General features: G+C 40.0%; 1 protein-coding gene across 1 annotated transcript in view; it reads left to right on the top strand.

Annotated features, from left to right (window-relative positions):
* The window catches only part of ATRN (attractin), a 124,415-nt gene that overhangs the window by 54,024 nt on the left and 48,895 nt on the right, over positions 1-21,496 (top strand). Inside the window, exons 19-23 of the mRNA XM_011943310.1 lie at positions 5,978-6,071; positions 8,187-8,239; positions 9,755-9,849; positions 12,734-12,812; positions 15,883-16,040. Coding sequence (XP_011798700.1) covers positions 5,978-6,071; positions 8,187-8,239; positions 9,755-9,849; positions 12,734-12,812; positions 15,883-16,040 — 479 coding nt within the window. The remainder of the gene's footprint in view (positions 1-5,977; positions 6,072-8,186; positions 8,240-9,754; positions 9,850-12,733; positions 12,813-15,882; positions 16,041-21,496) is intronic.

Raw genomic sequence — 21,496 nt, 5'->3', positions numbered from 1 at the left:
TTTATTTTTTTGAGACGGAGTCTCGCTCTTTCACTCAGTCTGGAGTGCAGTGGCATGATCTCTGCTCACTGCAACCTCCGCCTCCAGGTTCAAGTGATTTTCCTGCCTCAGCCCCCCACGTAGCTGGGACTACAGGCACACGCCACTACTCCTATCTAATTTTTTTTGTTTTGTTTTGTTTTGTTTTTGTTCTGTTTTTAGTAGAGACAGGGTTTTACCATGTAGACCAGCATGGTCTCAATCTGACCTATGATCTGCCCACCTCAGCCTCCCAAAGTGCTGGGATTATAGGTGTGAGCCACTGCACCCGGCCAGTTCATAGCATTTTCTTGCAGGTTGCTCTTTAGCGATACGTAGTCTCCTATTTAACCTGTTAAGGATTTTTTTTTTCTGTCTAGTTTGGTTTTATTCATTCTTTTACATTTTGCGAGGGCTCTAAATATTGTGAGGGCTTTTTTTTTCTTTAAGAGCTTGCTCTCTTATATTGTGGATGCAATAGTTTAAGCCTTGTTGAATGTACTAAAATTTGCATTTTTCATTGTCTCATATTTCTTCCATTAACCCTTCCTTCAGGATTTGTTGCTGTGCATGTTTATCCTGGTGGTATTTGGAGATTGAGAATTTTCTTATACTAGTTAATCCTCAAGGTTAATTTGTGTTAATAACTAAATGTGTAGATCTGTCAATATTGATCAGTGGTTGGGTGTGCTGAGCTGTTGTGAAGGGGTGGTATGATGTCCTGGAAAAGCTAGCAAGCCAGCCTCAGGACACTCCAGCTCTGGTCCGCTTGGACTGTTGTTGACTGGTGTGCGCTCCTCCCTCATTGGAAGAAGGAAGGAGCAATGGAGCTGGGTGTCTGAGTGCAATTAGCATGTTCATGGGTGTGCCAAGTGCCTCCCAGCCTTGGGTGGTAGGGCCACCTAAAGATAGCTGGCACATTGCCTTGAGCCTGCCTGCCTGCCTGCCTTCCTTCCTTCCTTCCTTCCTTCCTTCCTTCCTTCCTTCCTCTTCCTCTTCCTCTTTCTCTCTTTCTCTTTCTCTTTCTCTTCCTTTCCCTCTCTTTTCTGTTTTCTTTTCTTTCATTTTTGAGGTGGAGTTTTGCTCTTGTTGCTCAGGCTTGAGTGCAATGGTGCTTTCTCGGCTCACTGCAACCTTCGCCTCCCGGGTTCAAGCGGTTCTCCTGCCTCAGCCTCCCAAGTAGCTGGGATTACAGGCACCTGCCACCACCCTGGCTGATTTTTTGTATTTTTAGTAGAGACGGGGTTTCACCATGTTGGCCAGGCTGGTCTCGAACTCCTGACCTCCTGACCTGACCTGAGCCTTGGCTCCTGACCTGAGCCAAAGTGAACCACCCACTTTGGCTTCCCAAAGTGCTGGGATTCTAGGCGTGAGCCACCACACCCAGCTGTTTTTTTTTTTCAAATACTCAAATACTAACAGGTGCATAAACAGAACAAGTACAAGGCTATAGAAGGTTGCCAAGATGGTGAAAAACTACATCACATTGATCAACCACCAAGGCAGATCTGAAGAATCAGATTTTGCTTACAGAGCAGGTTGTGCAACTATGTAAATATCTCCCCCATCCCATTCCACCTTAGAGTTCTGCAGTGCACAGCCTGTGCAGCTGTCCTGAGCAGTCCTCAGAGGTCCAAGCTTCATATTCCTTTCTAGTTGTAAAGCCTTATATCCATTAGGAGTCTTAGTAATCCCACTTGTGGAAATGTTTATCCATAAAGATGGTTATTTTTCTAATAATGAAAAATGTAAAGCAAACTAAATATTAGAATATAAGGGAATGGTAAAATAACTGTTAAGATTCATCAAAATCATTCTGCCATTTAAAGTTTTGTTTATAATTAATGAAATAATGTAGTAAAATAATTGTGATCTAAGTTAAAAAAGAAAGGTGAATATTAATATGAACATAATTGTGTAACACTGTATAGAAAAATACCAGAAGAAAATATATCAAATGTGAACAGTGGTCTCTGGGTGGTTGGATTGTATATGATCTTTCCCATCCTTCTATTTTTTAAATATACTGTCATGAGCATATGTTATTTTTTAGTGAATAAAAACAAAAAATATTTTTTAGCATCACTATGGGCTTTCACCTTGCTGTGATACATTTTCAGTTTTCCTGGACTAGCTCTTCTTTGGTATTTTTTATCTTATTTCTCAAATTAGTTTTTAATGGGCCAATTTTGATGATTTATCAAAGATAAATTAACTACAGAGATAGTTGCAGATAAATCTTATTGAACTTACTCCATGCAGTTCTTCCATGGTACAGACCCCTTGAAACTCTTTCTCTTCCAGCTTGCCAATGCAATGGCCACAGTAAATGCATCAATCAGAGCATCTGTGAGAAATGTGAGAACCTGACCACAGGCAAGCACTGCGAGACCTGCATATCTGGCTTCTACGGTGATCCCACCAACGGAGGGAAATGTCAGCGTAAGTCAAATTGGTCAGATTTACTCATGGCAAATCGGTGTGGAACACAGTACTTCTATTTGACTTGAGTAGGAGGAAAAAAGCCACTTTGTTTTGGATACCACATTTCTTATTAAATCATACTGGTCAGAGGCTCAGCTGAGCTGAAAGAAAGAACCAAGGTTTCAGTGTAGCTGGTTAAAGCAACAAGCCAAAAATGTTAGAGTTAAGCCTTTGACCACATTCTGCAGTGGTATAAACAAGGGCCCAAAACCAGAGAAAGTACCAACTTCCCCTGTTTCCTTTCCTCCCATTGAACAGGGCACAGGTCAATAGTCAGAGGGATCAGCTCAGACCTGGGAGTCTTGGGGCTCGTCTCACTGAGGAGAGAGCCCCGGACAAAAGGTTCCAGCAGTATATGGACCCTAAGGTTGTGGGGAGGGCAAGGTGTAAGGGCTAGGAGTAGGAAAGTCCTGAGTTGGAGTCAGTTAGGAAAGTGTCTTCTGAATTTCCCCTCTTCCCCTCATCAGGAGGCCTTGGCGCCTGAAGAAGACCTCAGCCCAAGGCCTCAGATGGGGAGCCTGGGAATGAAGGCTCCAGGGCTAGGAATGTAAACATGTGAAGGAGGGTGACCCATGAGGTAGACCTGAGTCCTTAACTGCACCTCTCTCAGAGCCCCACACTCAGGCCCACCTCATAGGTCACGCTCTGCCTGTAGGGAGGTCCCCCTTCCCCCGGGGCAGCCAGGTAAAGGCTATGTCATTGCCTATGGTCAGGTCTAAAAAATCACACAGAGGCTTTTTAACCAGGAGCCAGGCTCCTCAATACTTCTAGTGTATTTTAAAGATTTAAATAGTCCCATGTTGGCTGGGCACAGTGCCTCACGCCTGTAATCCCAGCACTTTGGGAAGCCAGGGCTGGTGGATCACTTGAGGTCAGGAGTTTTAGACCAGCCAGGCCAACATGGTGAAACCCCATCTCTACTAAAAATAGAAAAATTAGCTGGGCGTGGTGGTGGGTGCCTGTAATCCCAGCTACTCAGGAGTCTGAGGCATGAGAATTGCTTAAACCTGGGAGGTGGAGGTTGCAGTGAGCCAAGATCACGCCACTGCACTCTAGCCTGGGCAACAGAGTGAGACTCAGTCTCAAAAAAAAAAGTCCTGTGTTTCTCCTTTTATGTCAAATAGAAGCCTGCAAGCAATAGGACATTTTATTATGATATCAAAAATTATGACAGGTAATACTTATGAACTGCTTTTTTTATTCTAGTTTCCAGCTGAAAAACATAATGAGTACTATAGTTGAAAGACTCTTCAAAGTTCTGAGCAGGAAAAGTAAACATAGGGAAATCTCTACCTACTTCCCAGATCCCAACTCCAAACTCTTTGGCATGACCCTTCAGAATCTAGTCCAAGACCAGCCAGGAGAGAGGCAGTGTTCTAGCTGTATGTCCCTTACTCTCCCTGGGGTTTAGTTTCCTCATAATAATAGGGTGGTTGTTGAGATGAAAGCAGAGCAGTACATGACACACATTCTGCAGGATACTAGTCAATACTCAGTAGACATGGGCAATTCTTATTACCCTTCTAATGCCATTCCCCACTACTCCTAAGTAAAAGTTCTTGCTCAGATTAGAAGGTGCTTGGTAAAAATGTTTTCCCACTCTTTGTGAATGGACTTTATCCGTTAGACAGTAACTAGAGTACCTAACAAAGTGGTAGAGTGTATAAGGCATTATGCTGTTAGCCACTCAAGATACAGGTGCTTTTATTATCCCCAAGATCACGTAAACTGCCCAGGGTCTCACAGTGAGATATGGCCAAGCTGAGAACCACGTCCAGTCTGTGCTGACCTTAACTACTGGGCTGGTTGTACTTCCAGATGCCATCATCCCCACATCTGCAGCTACATTGTGGAAGCATCACATTTTCCTCTGTGAGATCTACAGGGCCTGAGTACAATTGTATAGAACTTAGAGTTTGCCTTCTTTTTCAGAGTCCTAATCCACAGTAGAAAGCATGGTGTTTAGAATACTGCAAATTGGCCGGGCGTGGTGGCTCACGCCTGTAGCCCCGGCACTTTGGGAGGCCGAGGTAGGCGGATTACGAGGTCAGGGGATCGAGACCATCCTGGCTAACAAGGTGAAACCCCGTCTCTACTAAAAATACAAAAAAAAAATTAGCCAGGCATGGTGGTGGGTGCCTGTAGTCCCAGCTACTCGGGAGGCTGAGGTAGGAGAATGGTGTGAACCCAGGAGGCAGAGCTTGCAGTGAGCCGAGATTGCGCCAGTGCACTCCAGCCTGGGCAACATAGCAAGACCCTGTCTCAAAAAAAAAAAAAAAAAGAATACTGCAAATGGCACCAAGTCTTTGATGTTTTCTTCTTAAAATCGTATAGTCCTTAGGTAAGGATAGTAGCTATGGTTTCTTGAATGCTTACTGTGTTTGAGACATCATACACATATCATCAAAAACACCCCTGTGAGATAGGTACTGTTGTAATCCCCATTATATGGACAAGGAAGCTGAGACTCAGAAAGGTTAAGTAGCATTTCCAGAGTGACAGAAGAGCCAAGTAGAGTAGGCTGGATTCAAACCCAGGCAGACGGATGTAAGGCCTTTGCTTTTCACTAATAAATTACACACCTTCCCCCAGTCTCAACAGAGCCAAGCATCAAACACTCATGATTCTGACTTCAGCATCCATTCTGTTAATCTCTGCACTATTCTGTTTTATAGTTTTCTTTGGGTGATTTTTTTCCCCAAAGGATTTATTTTTAAAGCATACCTCTCTCCAACTGAATGCCTTTCATTTATTCACCAGCAAAACAGGGTATAAAGTGAAAAGGTGTTGACCAAAAAACCTTTCATTTTCTTCAACTGGAGTATAATTTATCACAGCTTGTATTATGTTGGATGATAAAAGGAGAGATTTTGAGATGGCCAGAGGAAGGAGATGGGAAGAACTATTTTCTGTAAAGGCAAAAAAGAAGGTGAAGCAAGGGTGGCGCGTCCTGAGGGCCCCTAAAGCGCTGACCTTGGCATTGGATCCTGGTTCTGAGTCCTGCGGTAATTCCAAATGTGGCCATCGTGGAGAAGGCACCTCAGCCAAGACCAACCCTCCTTCAGAGGACAGTCACCTCCAGAGCACCTTCCTAGGGGCAGTGGCTATGTCTGTGTCCCCACACCCGGCACCTGACATTCTAGAGATGCTTCACAAATATTTGTTGAATGAATGAAAGAATCGTAGCAGTGAAAAAGAGAGTCTATTGAAAAGATCAGAATAGTCATTGCTTCAGAAGGCAGTGGATACCAGCATTTACTTTCCTCCTGTCCTTTGATTTTGGTTCCTTTAATGTTACCTATACATTATTATCATTAGCTGAAAAATCATGAATCTTGCCCATTGAATATTCTTACTTTAATCTGTCTTTCCTACTGAACTCAATTCAGATAAAATTGCTTGTTTTGGAAAAAGTCTCCAATAGTCAGAATTTTTTAAGCCAGTTGTGACCTCCATTCGTTTTTCTTCTCTGCAGCATGCAAGTGCAATGGGCACGCGTCGCTCTGCAACACCAACACGGGCAAGTGCTTCTGCACCACCAAGGGCGTCAAGGGGGACGAGTGCCAGCTGTGAGTACCACACTCCCTGGACCACCAGGGAGGACCAAGAGGCTGTGCAGCTGCCTGAACCCCATCCTGAGAGCCACCCGCTTTCCTGTGTCTTGTTGCTGTGGACTCTGAGGGATCCCTGGGTTGATTAGTTTGAAATTTTGCCCATTCTACTTCAGACAGGTCAATCCCCAAACTGAGGAGGTCGTCGAGTTAGCAGCAGTTCCTTAATGGCTCTTGAATTCACATTTTTGTTTAAGTGATACTGACATTTCCTGGGTTGTTCATTTGGATTAGTCATTTTAACTTCAGCAACTACTTGATTTTTGTCATGTGAAGAGATTGTACTCTTTCCCAAAGAGTAGAGTTGGAAGAGCTGGTGTTTTGGTGATGGCATTTATTTGGTGTTTGGTTGTCTGATTGTGGAAATGATCCTCTTACCTTTAACATTTACTGTTACTCTAGCATTTTCCTTGTTGAAGCATGTCAGGCATCTTCCTGGAGAGGGTTTGGAGTCCCCATCCATGAGGATGCAGGTGCAGCAGCATCAAGCACGTTTAAGGTTTCAGACCTGGCCCTGCCTCCACTGAGCAAGGTGCTCTTGAGGCAAATCACTGTTCCCCTCATCTGTCAATAGTGGGACTAGCAATAGTTGTTTTTGGTGTCCTGTTAAGTTGAAACAGGAAAGATAGTTCCTCAATCAGTGTATACCGACCGGGCTGTCTCATGGGGAAACCTCATAAAACGCATGCATCCGCATTTACTCATTCTCAAGAGAAGACTTAAAAGTGTTTAGTATCAAAACACTGAGCCGATTAATCATTGTAAACATCATTATTTCTTTTTTTTTTTTTTTGAGATGGAGTCTTGTTCTGTTGCCTAGGCTGGAGTGCAGTGGCGTGATCTCGGCTCACTGCAAGCTCTGCCTCCTGGGTTCATGCCATTCTCCTGCCTCAGCCTCCCAAGTAGCTGGGACTATAGGCTCCCGCCACCACGACCAGCTAATTTTTTATGTTTTTTAATAGAGAAAGGGTTTCACCATGTTAACCAGGATGGTGTCAATCTCCTGACCTCGTGACCCACCTGCCTTGGCCTCCCAAAGTGCTGGGATTATAGGTGTAAGCCAGCATGCCCAGCCAAACATCATTATTTCTTAAATAACAGTAGTAATAATGCCACCAGTGATTGAGACGTCATCGCTAGTGCTACGCAGCAGGGTTTGGTCTGTCTACCTTTTTAGTTTATATCTGCATATATGTTTACTAGTTTCATGTTGCCCTAAAGCCAATATGTGAAGAAAAGTCTAATCCAAGGTTAAATTTAACTTTTAGGTCCACATTCCTTTAAACAGAAAAATGTGATCGAGCAAAATTAATCACTCTTACCCTCAGTTAGCTGATGCAACAAAGACATGAGGTGGCATCAAGTAAGACTTTCAAGTTCCTTCAAGATCACAGATGTAGGCAGGTGCTGCTCATCACCCTGGCTGAAGGGACACAGCATGCCTGCCTGGGAAAGGCTGTCACCTGCTTCCCGCCCTTTCCTCTTTATGCATAGCTGTTGTGTTTACCTAAATGGCTTTGTGAAGTGGGAGGCTGGGTTTTGCTGATATTTATAGATGATATCTATAGGGAAATTGTTTTCTGAGGAGAACATATTTTTTTTCTACAGACTGGTGAACACTTACTCCAGGGTTTAAAAAAACAGTGATTCTTGGTATTTAGTCTTCTCTCACTGTGTTTAAAGAAGAGAATTAGTTTATCCAGGGAACATAAGAAAGAAGTGAGAAATTAGTATTTGAAAAATGTTTTGACTGCACTTTTAGAAGTGGTCCACACAAAATTGAAAATGTGTTTTTCATTATAGTAAATAGGTGTATTACATTTGGATTTTTCTCATTGCTTTGGCAAATGCTTGTCAATTGTCCTCATATAGTTGGTGTGTGAACTGCTGAGCAGTCAGTATTGAAACATGCGTGCTCTTCCTAGACTACCTGAGCTGAGTTATGGTGAAGGATGCAATTATAATGGCTCCAGACTATCTGTACTTTATATAAAAGGATCTGCTTGGTTTTAAAATGAATTCAGCGTCTGTTCTTAAATAGAAGTATAAAATAGTCTTTGTTTTTTCCCCCAGATGTGAGGTAGAAAATCGATACCAGGGAAACCCTCTCAAAGGAACATGTTATTGTAAGTGGTTTTGCAATTCTTATTTCTAGAAGCAAAGCAGTTCAGTAAAACTTCATTGTTTAACCTGGTTTGAGAATGGTAAGTGCTATAGGACTATAGCAACCACCAATGAAGTCTTCCCTGACTTGATATGTTTATATTCAAGTTTACTACATATAGGAGCACTATTTTAAGCTGTTTTAATTGTGTTTGGGGTTAACGTTAATGTGTCCATAGCAGATAGCAGGAGAGAGTAGAGAGGCATGCATCTCTGTCTTTCCATGTTATGTTCTCTTAAAACTTTATTTGCCATTACCTAGTTGGGGTCATCATATTTCGTGTTTTAGGATATAGATCAAAAACAGAATTCTTAAAATATGGTTGAAGTTTTTGTCATTCTGTCTGGAACTGATTTGTGTTAACCACCTTGGGGTGAAAGGTCAGTCTGGCAAGGTCACCGGGTTTTTATGGGTAAATGTGTTTTCTCTTTATGGGAGAATGCACGTGGTAGACCAGAGTATGGAACCAGAAAAAAAAGAGTTAATGTTACGGCATATCCATTGTAATTATATACCTGCTGTACTGGGTTGAATAACATCCCTTCAAAATTCATGTGTACTTGGAACCTGTGAATGTGACTTTATATATATATGTATATACACACATATAACTTCTAAAAGAAAACAAGAGAAAAACATCTTGACCTTCCATGGGGAAAAGTTGTTAGATATGTTTCTAAAAGCATAATTCGTAAACAAAAAGTAGATTAATGAAACTAGATAAAAATTTAAAATGAGAAACTATATAAAAATTTAAAATGAAACTATATAAAAATTTAAAACTTATAGGAAACAACCATCCAAACCATAAAAAGCCACAGACTAGAGAAAATATTGACAGATTATCATATATTTGATAAAGACTTTGTATCCAAAATACACAAGGAACTCTTCTTACAACTGAATAAGAAGACAATTCCAGTTAAAAACAGGCAAATATTTGAAAAGACATTTCATGAAAGAAGATATTACAGTGGCCAATAAGCACATTAAAAACGACTTAACATCATTAGTTATTTGGAATGGAGATATTAAAATTACAGTCAGATGCAGCCCTGAAGTTATTAGAATCCAACGCTAATGCCATGGCTTTATAGAAGACAGTGGTAATCTCATGTCTGCTTCTGCATTCAGTCTGTTGCAGTACATCTTTTTGGTTAAACACATGAAAAAAACCTGGCCTTACCAGACATGCAGTTGGAAAAGGGTATAGTAATAGCCTTTTCAGATAATTATGGATGTTATTTGATATTATGCTGAAACTGTACAACTGGTCGTTTCTTTAAAGCAGTTTGATGGGTTAACCCAAATAAAATGATACTGCTCACAGACTTGATTTTCTTTGAGGAACCTAGGTGCAGGTGAGTTAAAGTGCTTTCCTCATTACTTTATAAGAAAAGCAGCCTGTATCTCTAAAGACCTGTTCTATTTTGTGTGTGTGTTTAGTTTTTAAATATGCATTTCTTTCTTTCCATAGATACTCTTCTTATTGACTATCAGTTCACTTTTAGTCTATCCCAGGAAGATGACCGCTATTACACAGCTATCAATTTTGTGGCTACTCCTGATGAAGTAAGATTTTTTAAAGTCTTCCTATTTTCTTTTGAATTTGTATGGATCTCTTTCTTGGTCATTATGGATAGAAGTACTGCCTTAGCAGTGCTCTCCAGACTGGAGTATACGAGATGATCTCTAGAGGTATAGGAAAGAAATGTTACAATCTGTATCATCTCCTTTCCACGTAAAAGGCAAAAGTGGTGTTAATAAGATTTACCAGGATCTTAGACGCAGACTGACATTGATTCCACACGTACTTACTCTGCCTGTCAGCCCATCATGGCCTCATACAGAAAGGGGACTCCACCATCAGAGGGCAGACACCAGAGCCTGGATTTACTCTCTCAAGAGTGACCAGAGGCTTAAAGACTCTGCTGATTGAAATGCCAGTGATGCAGCCCCAATCAGACAGCAAAGGAGGGGACATTTCTGCTCCTAGAGTGAGTTCTTAGCCTCATTAGGAGGCAAAACAGCAAAGGCTTAGTGGGGTCCAATAAGAATTTAGCCAGGAGTACTTTAAATTGTTAAAATATGTGTGTAAAATGTGGATTTCTTATCTGCTGTTATTAATGATGAAACCCAACCTGCCTTAAGGTATTACCTAGTGGTGGAAGGAAGGCCACACTGCGTGACATTTAAAACTGAAGCATCCAGAACACGAAGATGCACCTGTACAGCTTCTTCAATGAAATATAAAGCCACGCAGTACCCACTTCAGTATTTAAAGAAATTTTGCTAAACTTAATGGTAAATTATTTAGGAACTTCCTTGGAGATTCCTTACTTCTCATGAACATACGCAAAGCCATTTACCATTACAAAATTCCATTGACAATAAATGTGACAAATAATACATGGAAAACAATATGACAGTAAGCCAAAGTATATTGCTTTGTTAACAAATGTTATCTATAAACATTGCTAAATTTAATTTTAAAAGTAGAAGAAAATCTATAGTGTGGTATGTTTACTATACAAGTAAATGAAAATAGGATTTGTTTTTAATATTCTATTTCAATGATAAAATTAAGAAAAAATATACTAGAAAAGATACATTCTCAAAAGTAAATTGCTTTTTAAGTAAAAATAATAAATTACTTTAAATGAATTATTTTATGGAAAAACTATAAGTATTAATATATCATTTGAGTGGCTGTATTGACTGGAATTTTTTTCCTAAAGATTTTAGAATAAGATTATAACAAAAGTACCACACATGTAGTGTATTCACTGCCTCATAAGCAAGTGCTTGAAGTGCTCAAAATCTTTCAGGATGTACTTGATCCTATTAATTTCATTAAAAAATTAAATATGGTAGAATCTTTGTAATACTTCTTAACCAGGTGGGAAGTGACCATGAAAATATTTGGACCTTTCTGGATTTCCCAGTTTATCTTAACAGAATACTTACTAGAGTTATCCAAATGCATATGTTCTGTCTTCTATAAAAGCACAAGGATTTTAAGTTTATTGATTCTTTCTGTGGAAAGACATATAGTTGACCCTTGAGCAATACAGGTTAAAACTGTGAAGATCCACTTATACGCAGACTTTTTTCAACCAAACGTGTAATGAAAATATAGTATTTGCAAGATGTGAAACCTGAGTATACGGAGGGTGGACTTTTCATATGCAAGGGTTCTATGGGCAGACTGCGGACTGGAGTATGTGTGGATTTGGGCATGCTCAGGGAGTCCTGGAACCAATGACCCACGTATACCAAGGGATGATTGTAATTGTTAGTTGTGTGCTGCCAGCAAATACTAAATACAAATAAGTAAACACTTGAGCTGTCCTTTCAAGATGAAGGTGAGGTCTTATCAGTAAATGAAAAGGTAAATGCTTTGTGAGGAAAATTTCTGGTTTAATGATCACATTTTTAAAATAGCTGTTTGGAAATGTTTCCATTGTTGTGATTTTGTGCTATTAAAGTGATCAAAACAACACCCTTAAAAATCTTATTCTAACCTCTCAAGATCTTTTAAAAATGAATAATTTCAGTACAGTTGGATTCTTCTGTAAAAGATAAAAATACAACATTGATTAGTTTGCAGAAATAATTATTTGACCCCAGTTAAGAAATGTACTAGTAAAATTTCAGTTTGACTAATTATTAATGTTTTAATTTACCTAATATCACCGACAGTACACTTCCTCCATTGGCTTGATTCCTCAGCAATATCTTTATTAGTCATTAAGACCAAGGATCAAAATAAATTAAGTTAGATTAGCCCTGTGAACTGCTATAAAGTGGTAGACAAGGTTTTCAAAACTAAGAAACCATACTCAATCATATTTCTCTTGAAATAATATTTTTAGTAAGAGAAAAGTATTTTTCAAATCATGAATATAATAAAATTATTTTTAAATTAAGTACATTTCGGCTTTATATGCTTTTTTTAAAGGCTGTTTCAAGTTTTGGAGAAGTTTTACACTGTATATAATCTATGAGTTTAGAATTACATGGGCTTCAGTTATAAATACATATAATTTAGGGCACTTGATCAAGTGTTTTATTGATAGACAGACATTTGAACTTCAGACATTTGAAAACAGCTGCCCAGAGAATCTTTAGGAGGCTGATTCCCCAGCACAGGTCAGAAGATGCAAATCATTGTGCTCTGATAGGGGTCTTTTTAAAAGGCACTTTCTCGTGCAGTTAGGCATTTGATAAAGCGTTAAATTACGTATACTTTAATGGGAGGGAATGAAATTTTATTGGGATATGTGCTTGTATTAAGGAAAATTGGTTAGAAATTTTGCTAATTCTTCTGTGAGTTTCTCTAAAGACATCATGAAATATTTGTTATTAAGAACGTTTAGAGGAGTAAACTTTATTGCTTTATTTTAAAATCTAGAAACTTTTAATTAATTTTCTAATAATTTGTACCTCGCATCAGCAAAACAGGGATTTGGACATGTTCATCAATGCCTCCAAGAATTTCAACCTCAATATCACCTGGGCTGCCAGCTTCTCAGGTAAAGACACACCTAGAGAAGACCCCCCAAATGGAGGTGTGATAGATTAAGAAATGTAATATAGGAATTGAGAAAGCGAGCTTAGGAGACAGACTGGTTTGAAACCACCCTTGCCACTTATTAACTATGAGACCTTGAGCAAGTGTCTAAATCCCTCTGTAAACCTTAACATTATTTTATTCATCTGTAAAGTGAGCATGATACTTACCTCTTAGAATTGTTGTATAGATTAAATTAGGTTATACCTACCAGAGCTTGCTGTGGTGTCAGGCTCTGTGTGGTTACTACCTTAGCCCACCATCACTGTTTCTGTTCTTGCTGTGGCCACTGGCACTACCGTCATTGTCTACATCCATGCTTCAGAAGTGAAAAATTCAAATGATTCATTGTTTCAATAAATGAAAACATTTTAAATAAAATGAAATTTCAGTAGGTGCAGAGAAATGTAACTTGGGAATTACATTAAGCTCTAAAAGCGCAGCTCTTACTGTCTGTCTTACTGTGATTCACTGAAGATCTACTGTGTAGAAAATCTAAAGAAATAAAGGATGAAGGGCAAGTGCTGTGACTCATGCCTTTAATCTCAACATTTTGGGAGACTGAGGCAGGAGGATTGCTTGAGCTCAGGAGTTTTAAGACCAGCCTAGGCAACATAGTGAGACCTGTCTCTAAAAAAAAAAGAAAAAACCGGGTGTGGTGACGCATACCTGTAATGCCAACTACTCAGGAGACTGAGATGAGAGGATCACTTGAGCCCAGGAGTTGGAGGCTGCCCTGAGCCATGATCGTGCCATTGCACTCCAGTGTGGGCAAACAGAACAAGATCCCATCTCTTAAAAAAAAAAAAAAGAAAAAGAAAAAAGGATAAGCACTACTTGATAACTCAACAAGTAGATACTGGTTTGAAATTTGTCCATTAAATTTACTTGCACCGTGCTGTTAGGCAAGTTACTTAAGGTTTCTGAGCCAGTTTCCTCCTGTATAAAGTAGGATAGTAAAAACACTGTCCTGGCAGGGCGTGATAGCTCTTGCCTGTAATCCCAGCACTGTGGGAAGCCAAGGTGGGCAAATCATCTGAGGTCAAGAGTTCGAGACCAGCCTGGCCTACATGGTGAAACCCCGTCTCTACTAAAAATACAAAAATCAGCCAGGCGTGGAAGTACATGCCTGTAATCCCAGCTACTCAGGAGGCTGAGGTAGGAGAGTTGCTTGAACCTTGAAAGTAGAGGTTGGTGTGAGCCGAGATCACGCCACTGCACTCCAGCCTCGGTGACAAAGTGAAACTCCATCTCAAAAAAAAAAAAAAATTTTTAAAAACAAACAAAAAAAACCTTCCCAAGTAGAGTGATATGAGAATTAAATGGGATAATAAATGAAGTAGTCAATGTAATGCTTGAAATGTGGTAAATGGTAACTATATTTTATCATCATTATTACTATTACAATACTGGGTTTTGTTTTAAAATCAAAAACACAAACCAATTAGAGTGATGCAAAATAAGAATATTACCTTGTGCATGCCACTTACATTTATCGTCTTAAAACATTGTGTTGAATTTGAGAAAAGTTCAGAAACTCGCAATGAGGAGAGACTTTTAAGAAAAAGTCTGAATTATCAGAGTCTTTGGAGAAAGGCAACATCTCCAGGCATGCGAAAGATTTGCAGTGAGCTGGGCCGTGGCTCATGTCTGTAATCCCAGCACTTTAGGAGGCTGAGGCAGGTAGATTACCTGAGGTCACAAGTTCAAGACCAGCCTGACCAACATGGTGAAACCCCGTCTCTACTGAAAATACAAAATTAGCTGAGTGTGGTGGCGCATGCCTGTAATCCCAGCTACTTAAGAGGCTGAGGCAGGAGAGTTGCTTGAACCTGGGAGGCGGAGGTTGCAGTGACCCAAGATTGTGTCATTGCACTCCAGCCTGGACAACAAGAGCGAAACTCCATCTCAAAAAAAGAAAAAAAAAAAAAGATTTGCAATGAGTGTCTCAATGAAGACGTGATAATCTGGGCTCTAATCACAGGGTCTAACTCAGACATGGAAAAAAGTCCATTTCATTAATCTTTATCAGCACTTGAATTCCTGGCTGAGGGAGAATGTGGAACATTGAAGGACTGTCTGGGAATAGGATGGAGTTATACCAGATTAGGAGGACTTAAATACCATGGTAGCTGGTGGTAGAAGGGAGGATTGAGTGACCCCTTGAGCCTCTCCTCCCTGCTACTGCGGGTTAGGCAGTGAGCGGTACATCAGCATTACTGGCATGGGAGTCTGGCACATTGCCAAGGAGGTGTAAAGGAGAAATGCAAAGGAATTGAAGTGGTGTTGGCAAAGTGAGTGCCAGTGCTTGTTGATAGGATTCTACTGGTGTCTGTATTTTCATGATCATGTGTGTCGCCTGTTTGGGGGTGGGGCAAGGGTGGAAGGGAGTTACATGGATTCCTGGTAAAACCTTTTTTTTTTTTTTTTTTCTGAGACGGCGTTTCAGTTTTGTTGCCCAGGCTGGAGTGCAATGGCACGATCTTGGCTCACCGCAACCTCCGCCTCCCGGGTTCAAGCGATTCTCCTGCCTCAGCCTGCTGAGTAGCTGAGATTACAGGCATGCGCCACCACGCCTGGCTAATTGTGTATTTTGAGTAGAGACAGGGTTTCTCCATGTTTGTCAGGCTGGTCTCGAACTCCCGACTTCAGGTGATCCACCCACCTTGGTCTCCCAAAGTGCTGGGATTCCAGGTGTGAGCCACTGCACCCGGCTGGTAAAGCCATTTTGGCTAGGGGCATAGGCTTGTATATCAACCTGCCTAGCTTTAAATCTTATCTCCATTTCTTGCTGGCTATGTGACTTGAGGGAAGTTACTTACTTTCTCTGAACCTCAATTTCCCAATCTGTAAATGAAGATAACAATAGGGCAACTGTGAGGATTAAATGAGATTGAGCTCTTAAAGGCTATTACTGGAACACAGGAAATGTTTGATAAATGCTGTTGTCCTTATTATTAATGAGGCCAGATTCTGTTCTCCCCCTACCCCCTAAAAAATGTGTCTTCTCTTTCATGTTTTTCTTCTAACAGCTGGAACCCAGGCTGGAGAAGAGATGCCTGTTGTTTCAAAAACCAACATTAAGGAGTACAAAGATAGTTTCTCTAATGAGAAGTTTGATTTTCGCAACCACCCAAATATCACTTTCTTTGTTTATGTCAGTAATTTCACCTGGCCCATCAAAATTCAGGTAAGAAGAGCTTTTTGGTCTCATACCTGCAAAGATGGTGAAATCTCTTTAGTAAGACTAAATTTGCTAATTTGGAGCTTGTGGTAAATGAGATGTGCAATGTGGCCTTGCCTTTGTAATGTCTATGGCAGAGGAGTGCTGAGTACATGCATGCTGCACAGAAGATTGGAGTGGGGATGGACTGTATCAGTCAGAAAGGACATTTGCAAAAGCACTGTTGAAAGCAAGTTGGCATGTAACAGATTTGGTCATTATAAATGTATTCACTTCTTCAGTAACTACTTGCCATGTGACAACCTGTAGGGCTTCACAAAGAACTTCAATTCTAGAGTAAGGTGGATGTAAGTGAAACAAACCCACATATAACGACTGAAAGCCAGAGTGTGGAAAGTGACATGAGATGATCCCAGAAATGCTATCAAAGTTTAAAGGAGGACAGCTGGGGAGGCTGTGTTGAAGAACATCAGCCTTGTAGTCAGACAGAGGTGGTTTGATTCCTGGCTCCTATACAAATCATGCAGCCTTTCCAAGTCTCCAGTTCTCTGTGCATGTGACCTGAAGGGTAGTTGTAAGCGGCTGTGCGACTGCTGCAGTGTCTTGTTTTCAGCCTACTCCTTTCCTCTGTTCCCAGGGGGCCAGTGTATTCCCTCTTGTCCAAGACCCATGGCCCCATTTTAGCTTTTTATACTCATGTCCCCTGGGGCCTTTCCTCAATACCTTCTGCTTCTTACCTTCTTTATTTAGGTAAATGTGGAGGTTGGGGATAGGTGGGCTTTCAGGGACTGGTTCACCTTTAACCATAGAAGCATGGTCACTGGATGGAGGCTGTTGCCGTTTGCCAAAGTTCAGAAGCATAATCAACCTCAGAAGCAAGTCATCACAAACATATGAAAAAAGTTCAACATCACTGATCATTAGAGAAATGCAAATCAAAACCACAGTGAGATACCATCTCACATCAGTCAGAATGTCTGTTATTAAAAAGTCAAAAAAGAACAGATGCTGGCAAGGCTGTAGAGAAACAGCAATGCTTTTACACTGTTGGTGAGAGTGTAAATTAGTTCAGCCATTGTGGAAGACAGTGTGGCAATTCCTCAAAGACCTAGAGGCAGAAATACCATTTGACCCAGCCATCCCATTACTGGATGTATATCCAAAAGAATATAAATTATTCTGTTACAAAGATACATGCACTTGTATGTTCATTGAAGCACTATTCACAATAGCAAAGACGTGGAATCAGCCTAAATGCCCATCAACAATGGACTGTATAAAGAAAATGTGGTACATATACACCGTGGAATACTATGCAGCCATAAAAAGGAATGAGATCATGTCCTTTGCAGGGACATGGGTGGAGCTGGAGGCCATTATCCTTAGCAAACTAATGCAGGAACAGAAAACCAGGTACCACATGTTCTCACTTATAAGTGGGAGCTGAGAACACATGGACACATGGTGGGGAACAACACACACTGGAGCTTGTTGGAGAGTGATGGGGAGGAGGGAGAGCATCAGGAAGAATAGCTAGTGGATACTGGGCTTAATACCTAGGTGATGAGATGATGGCACATTATGGCACCCGTTTACCTATGTAACAAACCTGTATATCCTGCACATGTACCCCTGAACTTAAAAATTAACAACAAAAACAAGTTATCGCTCATCAATTAGGATGCCTTGGGACTGTGACTAAAGAACAGTTGATCTTTCCATTCTGGAAATATGGAGCACAAAAACTATGTTGTACTTTTTCTCACCACCCTCTCTCCTTTCCCTGTCTCCATGGTCTAAGGTTTGTTAATCCTCTCATTGACTTCTCCCTTTGCCCTTGCATACTCCCTGTGTCCCTCCTCAGCCAGTCTTGTAAGCATCAGCTACGCTTCCTATTCCTGTTTCCTCTTGTCTAGTCACACATCTGCTCACAATGGTCTGGCCTCTTCTCTCACCACATCCTGAAACCGTCCTGTCATAGTGGGCCCCAGTGATGGAATTCTTCAGTCCCCTTTTTCTCTCATTGTATGGCTTTGAATCATCATCTTTCTTGTCTTCCTGGATTTTTCTTTCCCTCATTCTCTGGCCAGTCTTTTTAGGGAATCCTCTTCCTCTTCCTTAAACACTGAGCTTGTCTAGGATTCAGACCCGGTCCTTTTCTCTCTTTACTCAGTTTCCTGCATGTGGGACTTGTGGTGCCACATCTATTCTGGTGATTCTCAGTGCTGTCTCCAGACCAGCACTGGCAGTTGCTGCCTGGACAGCCATACCTGGGTAGTCAAAGCTCCCTATGTTTGGTGCATATTCCTTCTTGCGATCTTAGCCCCAGACTTCCATGCTTCCTTTCTCTGTAAACACCACCACCAATCACCCTGTTGCACAAGCCTGGGTCTGAAGATCATTTGCATTCCTGGGATAAACCCAACTTGGGCATGACGTATTATTGCCTTACTTTACACATTGTTGGATTCAGTTTGCTAACATTTTTGATTAGAATTTTGTATCTATTTCATGAGTAAGAATGTCCGATAATTTTCCCTTCCTGTCCTTGTTATGGTTTTGGTATCATGTTAAACTAACCTTTAATAATTATAATTTGAGGAGTTTTCACTCTTTCTCGTCTCTGGAGAATATGTAAGATTAGAGTTAACTGAACCTCAAGTACTTGGTAGCTCTCACCTGTAAAATCATTTGATCCTAGTGTCTTATTTGTGGAGATATTTCTTAGCTGCTGATTCAGCTTCTTTAGTAGTTATAGGATATTTTGAATTTCCTCTTTATTTGATTCACTTTTTAATATTTTTTCTAGGTATTTATATCATGTTTTTAAATGTATTTTTAATTTTACTTTTTAAATTGATAGATAATTGTACATATTTATGAGGTACATGAGATATTTTGATACATGCATACAATGTGTAATGATCAAATGAGAGTAATTAGGATATCCATCACCTCAAACATTTATCATTTCTTTGTGTTGGGTACATTTCACATCTTCTGGCTATTTTGAAATAATGAATAAATTATTGCTAACTGTAGTTATGATGTGTATTGTGCCATTGAACACTAGAACTTATTCCTTCTAACTCTATTTTTATACCCGTTAACCTCTATCTCCCCAGCCCCTCAGCCGCTGGTAACCACCATTCTACACTCTACTTCCATGAGATCAGTTTTTTTAGCTCACACATGTGAGTGAGAAAACATTTGTCTTTCCGTGCCTGGCTTGTTTCACTTAACATAATGACCTCCAGTTCCATTCATGTTGCTGCGAAGAACAGATTTCATTCTTTTTGTGAATGAATAATATTTCGTTGTATGATATATACAACATTTTATTTGTCCATTCGGTTGTTGATGGACACGTAGGTCGATTTCGTATCTTCACTGTTGTGAATAGTGCTGCAATAAACGTTTGTAGCTTGCAATATCTCTTCAGTATACTGATTTTCTTTCTTTTGGATATATACCCAGCAGTGGGATTGCTGGATCATGTGGTGGATCTGTTTTGAGCAGTCTTCATACTGTCTTCCATAGTGGCTATACTAAATAATTTACATTCCCACCAGCAGTGAACTAGTATCCTCTTTCCCTGTATCCTTGCCAGCATCTGTTATTTTGTCTTCTTAATAATAGCCATTTTAACTGGGATGAGATGATTTCTCATTATGGTTTTGATTTGCGTTTGCCTGATAATTACTGATGTTGAGATTTTTTTCATATGCCTGTTGGCCATTTGTATGTCTTCTTTTGAGAAATGTCTGTTCAGATCATTTGCCCATTTTTAAATCACTTTTTTTTCTATTGAGTTGTTTGAATTCCTAGTGTATTCTGGTTATAAAAATCCCTTGTTGGAGGGATAGTTTCGAAATATTTTCTCCCATTCTATAAGCTTTCTCTTCACTCTCTTGTTTCCTTTTCTTTGTAGAGCTTTTTGGCTTGATATAATCCCCTTTGTCTATTTTTGCTTTTGTTGCCTGTGATTTCGGCGTCTTACACAAAACATCTTTGCCCAGACCAATGTCCTGAAGGATTTTCCCAATATTTTCTTCTAGTAATTTTATAGTTTTAGGTCTTATACTTAAGCCTTTAATCCATTTAAATTTTATTTTTGTATGTGGTGAAAGAGAGGGACCTAGTGTTATTTTTCTGCACATGGATATCCAGTTTTCCCAGCACCATTTATTGAAGAACCTGTCCTTTCCCTCACTGAATATTCTTGACTCCATTACTGAAAAACAGTTGGCTGTGAATATGTGGATTTATTTCTGGGTTCTTTATTTTGTTCCACTGGTCTGTATATCTGTTTTTATGCTGGTATCATGCTGTTATGGGTACTATAGCTTTGTAGCATATTTTGAAGTAAGGTGATAGGATGCCTCCAGTTTCGTTCTTTTTGCTCAGAAATGCTTTGGTTGGCTGAGTACAGTGGCTCATGCCTATAATCCCAGCACTTTAGTAGGCCAAGGCGGGTGGATCACCTGAGGTCAGGAGTTTGAGACCAGCCTGGCCAGCATGGCAAAACCCTGTCTCTAATAAAAATACAAAAATTAGCCATGTGCAGTGGTGGGTGCCTGTAATCCCAGCTACTTGGGAGGCTGGGGCAGAAGTATCTCTTGCACCTAGGAGGAAGAGGCTGCAGTGAGCCAAGATTGCACCACTACACTCTACCCTGGGCAGACAGAGCGAGACTCTGTCTCAAAAAGAAAAAAAAAAAGAAAAGAAAAAAAATGCTTTGGCTATTTGGGGTCTTCTGTGGTTGCATACAAATTTTAGAATTGTTTTTTCTATGTCTGTGAAGAATGTCATTGGTGTAGAGATTACATTGAATCTGTAGATAGCTTTTGGTAGTATGGTTTTCTTCACAATATTAATTATTTCAGTCCACAAACATGGTGTCTCTTTCCATTTTTTTGTGACCTCTTCAATTTCTTACATCAATGTTTTATAGTTTTCCTTGTAAAGAGGACTTTCACCTCCTTGGTTAAATTTATTCCTACAGTTGTTTTTGGAAGTTTTAAAAAAATCTATTGAGAATGGGATTGCTTTCTTGATTTCTTCTTCTGCTAATTTGTTGCACCTGTATAGAAATGCTTCTGATTTTTGTGTGTTGATTTTGTATCCTGCAACTTTACTGAGTTTATCAGTTCTTAGTTTTTTGGTGGAGCTTTTAGGGTTTTCTATATATAAGATTATATCAACTGCAAATAGGAACAATTTGACTTCCTCCTTTGAATTTGGATGCCCTTTATTTCTTTCTTTTGCCTAGTTGCTCTGGTCAAATATGTTGATAATTTGTTGATGCTGTCCTCTAATCTTCATAGCATCTGTGTTCATGAAATCCTTTGTCGTATTCCAATGTTGATAGCATTATTCACAACAACCAAAGTGTGGAAACAACCCAAATATCTATCAGTGGATGAATGGATAAACAAAATGTGATATGTGTATATGTGTGT

Source organism: Colobus angolensis, unplaced genomic scaffold (assembly GCF_000951035.1).
Source record: "Colobus angolensis palliatus isolate OR3802 unplaced genomic scaffold, Cang.pa_1.0 Scaffold219, whole genome shotgun sequence".
Classification (NCBI taxonomy): Eukaryota; Metazoa; Chordata; class Mammalia; order Primates; family Cercopithecidae; genus Colobus; species Colobus angolensis.
Note: the sequence above shows the minus strand (reverse complement) of the source record. Positions and strands in the feature narration are given on the sequence as shown.